The sequence below is a fragment of the Elgaria multicarinata genome, chromosome 15, assembly GCF_023053635.1.
Source record: "Elgaria multicarinata webbii isolate HBS135686 ecotype San Diego chromosome 15, rElgMul1.1.pri, whole genome shotgun sequence".
Classification (NCBI taxonomy): Eukaryota; Metazoa; Chordata; class Lepidosauria; order Squamata; family Anguidae; genus Elgaria; species Elgaria multicarinata.
This window is the reverse complement of record NC_086185.1, coordinates 22,425,334-22,435,643: the sequence shown is the minus strand read 5'-3', so window position 1 is coordinate 22,435,643 and position 10,310 is coordinate 22,425,334. Positions and strand designations below refer to the sequence as shown.

At 44.9% G+C, this 10,310-nt stretch overlaps 1 protein-coding gene across 1 annotated transcript; it reads right to left on the bottom strand.

Annotated features, from left to right (window-relative positions):
• Nucleotides 1-305: 305 nt before the first annotated feature.
• NKAP (NFKB activating protein) lies at nt 306-9,813 on the bottom strand. Its single transcript, XM_063141765.1, has 9 exons — nt 9,502-9,813; nt 6,886-6,966; nt 6,413-6,489; nt 5,400-5,447; nt 4,858-4,909; nt 3,623-3,738; nt 2,817-2,892; nt 1,909-2,058; nt 306-1,681 (listed from the first exon to the last, which is right to left on the bottom strand). Exons 1-9 carry the CDS (start codon nt 9,744-9,746, stop codon nt 1,507-1,509), a joined length of 1,020 nt encoding a protein of 339 aa, XP_062997835.1. The 5' UTR covers nt 9,747-9,813; the 3' UTR covers nt 306-1,506.
• Between the last annotated feature and the right edge of the window lie 497 nt (nt 9,814-10,310).

Here is a 10,310-nt window from a genome sequence, read left to right as displayed (position 1 = left end):
CTCAATCTTCTCTTCTCCAGGCTAAACATGCCCAGTTCTTTCAGTCTCTCTTCATAGGGCTTTGTTTCTAGACCTCTGATCATCCTGGTTGCCCTCTTCTGAACATTCAAGACTTGCCTGTTCTACATAACCCCCAAATCCAAATTTGAGAATCAAGTCTCCAAATAACAATTAGTGCATTCAAAGTTGTTAGAATAAGGTGACAGCAGCTTCCCTCCCACACCTCACTCCTACAAATTTCAGAGAATGAATCATGGCTTCAAACTGGCAAACCAACATGTGAAAGACAGCAACACACAAAGTGATCAGATGCACCCAAGGGAACACTTTATTTTAAAAATATTTTGGAAGAGTGCAAGAAAGGGGTACTCAGAATGTAGCAGATAAAGCCCCCCCACACACACTGGGGTTTTCCTGTTTTGTTTTGGGTTTGGTTCCCCCCACCCCCTTTTCAGACTGCAGCTTCCTGTGCTTTGTCAGAGGTGCCCTGAGGTTGTCCTGAAGTGGGGGGGATGGCCTGTTGGGCAGCCCCAAAGATTTCTGAAGGGGGGCGGTCAGAAGTCCTAACGCACAGCCTGTGCAACTGCGACATGGACCTTTGAACCACCCCACCAGTTTATAGATATCTACCCCATCCATCCTATTCAGACACTATTTACAATGTCAGGCAGGAAGAAGCTTACATTCTTCTTTTGTAAGTTCTAGGTCATCACTCTTCATATTGCCAAATATACAGAATTTGAAAATAACGAAGTTAAATCTGTACTATGTGATGTAATTCTATTTACAAGGTGTCCGAGCAAAAAAAAAAAAAAACCCCAAGACTACGGTGTAAGCCAATTTGTGCTATTAAAAATGAAGGGAGGAACGCTTACTTACAAACAAAAAATGCATACATTCTGGACAGGAAGCTTATAAAGGTGATGTCCAGCATTAAGAGTGGTTCAGTCTTGTCGGGTGTACAGGGGTAGACACACAATGTCATTGGGCCATCTTTTATTTCTCTAGGCCAATGAAAGATCTCTTCAATCTATTCTGTCCTGCACTTTGGGCTCAACATTTTTTTATCCAAGAACGTAGAGCAAAGTGACCTTAATAAAACCACAAGTTTCAGCCATGGAAGTCCCTGTTTTTATCCATCTGGGATGAGCTAGTTACTTCGCGGCTCAGAATTTTAACAAGCGTTCCCAGATCATCAACAGATGGCAACATCTCTGATTGCCAGCAATATTTTGGTATCGTTTGCGTGACGGTTGGCCTTGCTCAATTCCTACCTCACTTCGTGCAGGCCTGTATACTTCTGCTATTGGCAAAGCCACGTAAGTTTGTTAACAAAACCTGCCAACACTGTTATAATACTCATGAACCGTTTTCCAAAGTTGAGGCAGCGTTAGGCCCAAGCAAGCAGGGCTGTGGGACTGGACACACCAATTTTCAAACTGCTATTATCAGGCGGGGATGGCCGACAACGGTTCCAAGTGGTGGTGTACAAGCAGAGCAAGCAGCTCATTTTTCGTCTTTGCCTTTGGTTTTTCTGTAGACCATCTCGCGGAAGCTTGCCAGGATCTTGTTCTCTCTCTTCCGCCTCTCCTCCTGGTTGAAAGATGCCAGGGCTCTCTTCTCATCTGCACTGTAGATCTGGTTCTCTTTGCGCAGACGCACAGCTTCCATTCGCCGATGTCTGGTGAGGTACACAGCGCTCATTAAGAACCGGGAGCATTCAACACCAACACCACCCCCGTTCAACCCAAAACAGAATATTCCCTTTACTACAAGGGCAGTTTTCCTTAGGTGTAACATAAATGTCTTCCCCCACCCCTCCACGCCCTGCAGTATGTAAGAGCTAAACAGATGATAAATCCATATAATGTAGTAAAGCCTCATAGCAATTCCCATCAGGACACCTACCTACTGCCACTCATTACATAGCCAGACTTCTCAAATGATGCAATCTCTTCACTGGTGAGGCCAATTTCACCTCTCCTAGGGATGCGTTTTCCAGCTTTTACATACTCCGCCATGGCAGCGCCTTCACCAGGGAGTAAAGCATGTCCATAGCTTTAAGAAATAAAGGGAACACCATCTCAAACAAATGAAGTCGCTAAGCCTTTCAAAATCGTGGATGTAATCTGCTAAATCCATCCCAGTACTATTTAAGCAAGCTAGAAACCTTCATGGCTGCAAACTATGGTGGCCTAGTTAGGTTTTCTTATTTCTTTCCTCTGGTTAAGCTTACTGTTTTGCCTGGGCAACACCAAGTATAGAGGCTGGGACAGACAGTGCAGCCTGGGAACCAATTTCCCCTCACAATGAAGGCAACATGTTCAGAATGAAATGTAAGATTTGTGGTTCCACTGCAGGTCTATTCAGAATCCATAGATAATGCAGTGTACCTTTATGCATTCACACTGGGAAGTTGGGAGATTGGGTGATGGACTATACCTCCAACCCATTAAATGATCAATTCTAGGACAGTATATATCTAGTGTGTTGCCTAACAGAGCGCCAAGAGAAAGAGGAAGTCCTGAAATGAAATCTCACCTCATGAATTAATGGCCTTGAGCAAGCTACTATTCTTTCAAGTTTCAGGCCTCAAGCTGTAGTATGAAGATAACACCACCAGCCAACCTTAAAGGGTGCTTACTATAAGTATGACTGTGATTAATGAAAAATTACTATCATCATCATCAACTATTAAATTTCTATACTGCTCCATAGCCAAAGCTCTCTGAGCGGTTTACAAAAGATCAAAAGGCTCTGAACGTCTGTGTGAGCTATATAACTGAAAGGAACTATATTTACGTCGGAAATCTTACTTCAAGGGCCGGTCATCTTGAGAGGCATGGGTAATGGGAGCTTCTGGTCCAATGAAGTCCACTGCATCTGTGTTTTCTACAAGGAGTCAAGAAAAAAAAAAGGAATGAAGACAAAGCATTCTGCAAAGCATTAAAAATGCCTATTATATCCTTGCCAACCTTTCTGTTGATCTGCCTCACTCAATGGATCCCTCCCTTCTACTGGTCTTGGACTTATTTGCATGGCATATTTCTTTTGATAGCCTCCTACCCTTGAGTTTTTCAACAGAAAAAGGCAGGATACTAAACCTCTCCACCGTGCCTGGGTCCAGCTCCAGCTGAGAGCCCCCTCCCTCCTGCTTCCAACTGTCTCTGGAGAGGCCACCAGTGAGGGAGGAAGCAGCAGCCAGGCACCTCTCCACCGTGCCTGGGTCCAGCTCCAGCTGAGAGCCCCCTCCCTCCTGCTACCAACTGTCACTGCTGAACTTTACAACTAAGATTGTAGTGCCTGAATTTGCTTTCCTTTTCCCCCTCCTCCTCCTCCTCCCTCCCAATTCCCTTTCCTTTTGTGTCACGTCTTTTAGATTGTAAGCCTGTGGGCAGGGACTGTCAAGAAATACTTTTGTAAGCCGCCGTGAGAGCCTTTTTTGGCTGAAGGGCGGCATAAAAAAATCCTTAAATAAATAAATAAAAATAAAATAAAATAAACAAAGAATTAGCAGTTATCTTACAAAGAAATCATTTCAAAGCCGACATCCATCCACAACCCTTTAAGGATGTGTATGTGAATGCATTTTTGTCAGACATCCTGGGTAGTGACAACCTACTTGATCTTTCAATCCAGAGATCATCCCCTTGCAGTGCTTCATCATCAGAATCTTCGCTGCTTGACTCGCTGGAGTCCTTCCTGCTCTTCTTACTCCTTTTCTTCTTGGACTTTTTTCTGTTAAGAAGGGCTGAGATGCAGTGAATTTGTAAAATCAAAGTTCAAGAGGGCTGGGAACAAGGGTGGAATGCTTTGGCCAACTGTCACCCCTGGAAATTACCAGCAGCATCAACGAATGAGTGGAAAGATAAAGGCATTGAAGTATGAATTAAGGCGTATATAGGAAACCACCCATGGCCTACGAAAAGTTTTGTGCTTTTCCTGTGCGTGTACAACAAGCAATGCAGCACAAGGGGAACCGGGTCTGTCCCACTGAAGCCTGTGAAGGTGTTTTTTTTTATAAAGATCACCACATGAATAAAATAAATTTTGCCACCCTTTTCAGTCCCTCGCGGTGCAATCTTATGCCTGTGTACTCAGTATAAGAGTTTAATAAGACTTGCTCCCAAGTATAGGATTGCAGCCTTAGTTGTATTAAAAACATACTGGATCAGACCAAAGGCCCATCTAGTCCAGCATTCTAGACCACCCTCCTGCTTGTTTTCACCAGCAGCTGATATACAGAGGTATACTGGCTTTGACACTGGACATAATATATAGCCAGCATGACTGGTTGACACTGATAGCATTATTCTCCATGAATGTGCGTAGCCCCCTTTTAAAGCCGTCCAAGGTGGTGGCTATCCCTACATTACACATCACCTCACTAAAATATTTTACACTGGTGAAAATGAGCGAATTCAAGAACAAAAAGGAGGAAGGTAAAAAAAACACAATTGAGTGTAGAAACTTTAACAAAAAGCAATAACTAAGAGCAGAATCATGGTCTTAAAGAGTTCTCTTGGTGACACCACAGACATGAGACCTGTTCAGAAGACACCTTAAGCCCTGCTGGTTAAGGCTTTTGGTTAAGCAGGAGGGTTTAAGGTGTCTTGTGCGATGCGTTTCCCTGCTCACTCATTAACCACAGTCGGACCGCCTGCAGCAGGGTTGGCAGCTCTAACCGTGGCTTCAAATGTTGTGTGCGACAGCACGGCTTGTGGTTAGTGCTAACCCCAGAGAACCATTGTTTTGCTAACCATAGTTTCGCTGACCAGGCCCTTTGGCTTTGTAAATAGCAGATGAGGGAACAGGATAAATAATAAGATGCGCGTGTATGGTTTTAAGAGATCTTACTTTCTGTGCTTCTTCTTCTTCTTCTTCTTAGCTCTCTTCTTTCCCCCCTCACCTGAAACATTAATCACCAATCAGTCAATCAATCGGGGGGGGGGGGAAGACACAAAATACATGAGGGTGCGAGGGATGGAAACCCAGCAGGGTTTGGGGTTGTCTCCCCCAGCCTGATGCGCTCCAGACGACTTGGACTGCAATTCCCATCCTTCCAAGCCACCATGGCCACAGTAGCTGGGGATGATGGATGTTGCAGTCCAACGCATGTTGGGGAGAGCCCATTCGGTGAAGGCTGGTGTATCCATTCCAGTGTTGGGCTGGGACCAGTAAAGCCCAGGTTCAGATCCCGGCTCAGTTATGAAGGTTACTGGTTGACCCTGGTCCAGTCATTCACTTTACCAACCTAATGTATCTCATAAGAAGAGAATAAAGGGAGTGGTCTTAGGGAAGAGCCATGTATCCCACCCTGCGCTCCCTGGAAGAAGGGCAGATTAAGATTATAAAAGCAGAACGGGAACACTAGCCATAAACAACAGGCTCGCACATACGTGAAGCAACTTTTCGCTTCTTTTTCTTCTTCTTTTTCTTCTCCTCCTCTGAAAACACAATTGAAAAGGAAATGATTTACAATCAAGGCAAACCGTTCACTCCAACGCATTTCTCTCTGAGCTGATAGCTCCTGACTCTGAGGCAGCAACTGCTCCCTTAAAAGAAACCATAACTGCTTCTCAGCTGCAGAAACATTCTTCAGACCTACTGGGGAAAACTACAGCCTTGCTTTCTACAGTGGGGAGGGCAGGACAGACAGGCGAATGGATTGCCGCAGCACGGGGGGACAGAATAACATTTTCAAGTAATCTGTATGCAGTTGTTAAGGCAACTGAAACTGTCCCTGAGACAGGAATTGGTAACCTTAATTCTTTTTGATGAAACTTATTCTAGCAATTCCATCTGCAATACATTAAATGGCAGACAATCAGGTGCAATGGGTGAACCTACCAACATGTTCTCGGGGGGGGGGGGGCGCAGCTGCAAGGAAATCCAGGTGCTTGGGGCCTGTGGATTTCCCCTAGAGTCCTGGCGCATCCGCTAGAGTTTGTGTGTGGGGAGTCTCTGTCTTTATACAAGGTGCAATTTACATAGAAGGAAGCGCATGGCTGCAAATGGCATAAAATATGCCAATTACAGCTGTAATTTTCCCATGATAGGATAATGGCAGGTGCCATTAGCCCATTTCATCTTTTAAGAACAGAGAGCCGCCCTGTGCAAAATCCAAGGATGCACAGGTAAGGGGGAGGCTGCTCCGCTGCGGACTCTGGAGGTCAGATTCTTGGGAATCCGGCCTCATTGGGGTCCGCAGCAGATTTCTCCAGCATTCCTACTTGTGTCCTCCAGATGTTTTGCGCTACAAGTTCCATAATGTCTGACTAGTGACCATGTTGGTTGTGGTTTATGGGAACTGTAGACCAAAACATCTGGACAGCACCAGGTTGCCTTCCCAACTACTTGGTTTTTCATAGAAGCTACTGATGTACCTAAACATCTAATCTATATAGAATACCTTCTGAGCTGGAATCAGAGGAGCTGCTCTTTTTAGATGTCCCATCTTCATCTTCTGCAGGGGTATGTTCATCAGAACTAGATTTAAGGGCAGAACACAAAACAATTTAATCTTAGTCGAATAAAATACAAAAGATGAAAGCTTAACTTGAAAAACTTTTTTCATACGGCCAAACCAAAAACATAGAAATGCTTAAGTGGACTGGCTTTCAGAGTAGGAGTTTCAATAAAATATATTTCTATGCCATGTTCCAGACACTATACCAGAATACATGTATAATTTTGAATTGGAGCTTAACATTCCAGGGAGTCTACAATCTGATCTGCTTGGATTCCACCCTTGTCCAAGTTAGAGATGGAGAACTGGGCTTCAAAATGTGAGAAAGTAGAACAGAAAATATATTTTACATCACCACATTGGCAGAGAAGTATAAAAGAGGAAGAGAAAACAAAATTAAAAACAACTTTATTTACTCTGGGTCAGGAACTTTCGGTGAGAACCCCCAAACTTCAGGTGCTCCGAGTTCACCTATTCTTTCTCTCTCATTTAATCTCCTGTAAAAGACAAGTCTGTTATAACCCAGAACACACCTTGCACATATAAAAAATCAACATGACACATTGTGATGTAAGCTACAAACATACAAAAACAACATGCATTTTGAACACAGATATCAATATATCGGCACTTTGCATGCTTTCATACAGAAGGTGCAAGACTCATAGGAGTGAAAGGGTTAAACCTGACCATAGGTAATTAGGCCTTTAATGCTAAGGCAATTCGGAACCTAGTTGACCAATAGCAACACACACACACTTTTAAGGTTATCCTAAAGCAGATCTAAAACCCCACAACAGCAAATTCAGTGTATGAGACATTTGCATCTATGCATTGGGGAAGCTTTATCCCATTAAAATCACTATCTACTCAATGCTATGAGTATTTACTCAGAAGTAAATCCTTCTGAATTCAATGACTCCTATTCCTACATAAGCGTACATAGAATTGCTGCCTGAGATCAAAGTCAATTCAACTATATAAGTTGTTTATGTATCACATCCTAACCCACAATGTCCTGGAACCACAGAAACCATCTCCCAGCTATAAAGATATAACAATGGTAAGGAACAAGTAGAAATACTTGGAGAAAAGCTGGGATGTTTTATGATATTAATGCACTGCATCAGGAGAGACTTGAAATCAAATTGAGTGTCAGATTGAGACATCTTTTAAAAAATATTTTACTTAAAAGTCTATATCTCATCAAACGGCAGACCTATCAGGAATTAAATTTAAAATCATAAAACAACTAAGGAGCTGTTTTATACAGGAAACTGCAGCCAAGACTCAATCAGCAGCAAAACAAGCATTGAAATAATAATGCTCAGTAATATAAAACACCCCGTAACATAAAACACCCTATCTCACATGTGAATGCAAATAAAGTACGTGCCAGGTGAACATCCATGGGAACATTTCACAGGCAGGGTCTGGCCACCAAGAAGGCCCTGTCTTGGGTTATTATCCATCTAAGCTAGTCTTTTTCAACCTTAGGTCCAGAGATGACACTGGACTACTAGAATTCATGATCACTAGCCACAAGTGATTATGGGAAGTGTAGTCTAACATCTGGGGACCCAGATCTGAAGACAATCTTGAGGAGAGGGCAGATGGTTGTTTAGGTACCTGAGCCCAAAGACATATATTTAATTCATTATTTATTTATTACGTTTATACCCTGTTATTTTTCCTGGTGGAAGAATTCAAGGCAGCAGCATACATAATCCTCCTCCTTTCCATTTTTATCCTCACAACAACAACCCAGTGAGGTAGGTTGGGCTGAGAATCTGTGACTGCCTCAAAGGCACTCAGTGAGCTTCTGTGGTTGAGTGGGGACTAGAACCCAGATCTCCCAACTCCCAGTCCAACACTCTAACCACTTCAACACACTGGCTCTGTGTAAGGCTTTGGACCACCACAGAGATCAAACCCAACAGCTTTTATGGCTCCAGGAGTTTGCTTTAAGTGTATATTGGCAGTTCTGCTCCTTTCAATAACTGCCTTGGAAATATTTATTATCTACTCCAGGAAAGCTCTGGTGTGGGCTGGTCCATGAAGTCACGAAGAGTCGGAAGTGACTGAACGAATAAACAACAAAACCCCCAGGAAATGCTTCTCTGGTAAACTGCTGCTTTACAGGGAAGGCCAACAACCCACAAATTGGAGAAAGACAAAAATGGTGAAACTACCTGAATATTTGTACTTGAGAGACTGTGGGGTTGTGTGTGGGGGGGAATTGCTGGCCAGGGGGATTGAGACATTTCAAAAAGCATGCCCACCCTTTATTTTGTGAACCGCCCAGAGAGCTTTTTGTACAAAGTGTTGGTCATTACCTTTAAAGCCCTAAATGGTTTGGGTCCAGGTTACCTGCGGGATCACCTTCTCCCATATAGTCCGCCCCACACACTCAGGTCCTCTGGGGAGAACATACTTCAGTCAGCTAAAACTAGGCTGACATCAGTTTCCCAGAGGACTTTTCTTCTGTCACCCCCAGATTGTGGAATGGCCTGCCGGAGGAGATTTGTAAAATTAACTCTCTGTGTGATTTTAAGGCAGCTTTAAAGACTAGCCTTTTCCGGCAGGCCTATCCAGATCAATGTTAAATCATGAATTTTTAAGATGTGTTGATTCCTGTTCTACTGTTGTTCTCCGCCTCAATCCAAAGGGAGAGGTGGGTAAGAAATAAACATATTATTATTATTATTATTATTATTATTATTATTATTTATTCCTAACTGCAGCCTGACCTGGGGGGGGGGTGTTGGGGTTGTTCGTCCTCAGTTGAAAGCCTGCATACATTTAAATCAACCTGGTGCCCTCCAGATGTTTTCGACTACAACTCCCAGCATTCCTGGCCGACGGCCAAGCTGGCCTGGGCTGATGGGAGTTATAGTCCAAGACACCGGGAAGGAGCTAAGCTGGGCGGGGGAGGCTGATTTAAACGTACCGACACAGCAAACAGGTGCGGGGAGGGAGAGGGGGCAGTGGGGCTGGCGACACTTTGGGACCCAACGGGGCTCGTCACTCGCCTCTGCCGCAGCGACTCCTCCTGCTCCTTGCCGTAATGCTCGAGGCCGTGCCGGTGGCTAAAGTGGTGCGGGGGCCCAGGCCGCTGGCGAAACCCACTGGGCTCGCGGGACCGGGACCGGGACCTGGACCGGGACCGCCTGCTCCGGCTGGGCCTAGGCGGAGAAGGGCTGGCCGAGCCCTCACCGCGCCCGCGCCGGGAGGACGGAGACTCCACCGGGCTCCGCGAGCGGGACACCGGAGCCATCGCCTAGCAACCGCCAGGCTCCACTGGCCGCCACAAGCGAGTAGGCCGCAGCCGCTTCCGGGTAAGGCGACGATTCCCGATGACGACGAAGACAACAGCGCTCCTTCCTGCCTCGAGCATAGCGTCACTTCCGGCCAAGCCACCGCCATGTGTAATAGCTAAGCATTTCGGTAGCTTCTTTTCTCTCAAGCTCTCTCACCTTCAATGCCTGGCCAGGGCCGTCTTGAAGCTGTTGTCGTGATTTTCTTTGTCCCCACAGAAAACAAAAACAACTCCTAGCATGCCTTTTGCCCAGAGCTGCACCCTCCTCTTCTGCTCCAGATGGGGCATAGTGAACAGTCGCGAGAGCTTTGGTTATTGGGTGGTATAGAAATGAAATAAATAAATAAATAGTAACCGAGGCAGCCAACCCACGCGCTCTCGCTTCAGGCCCAGGACGGTGAGACACTTCCAGATCATGATGATGATGATGATGATGATGATAATAATAATTTATTTGTTACCCGCCTCTCCCTCTGGATCGAGGCAGGGTGCAACACAAATAAAAACACCATAAAATACAAA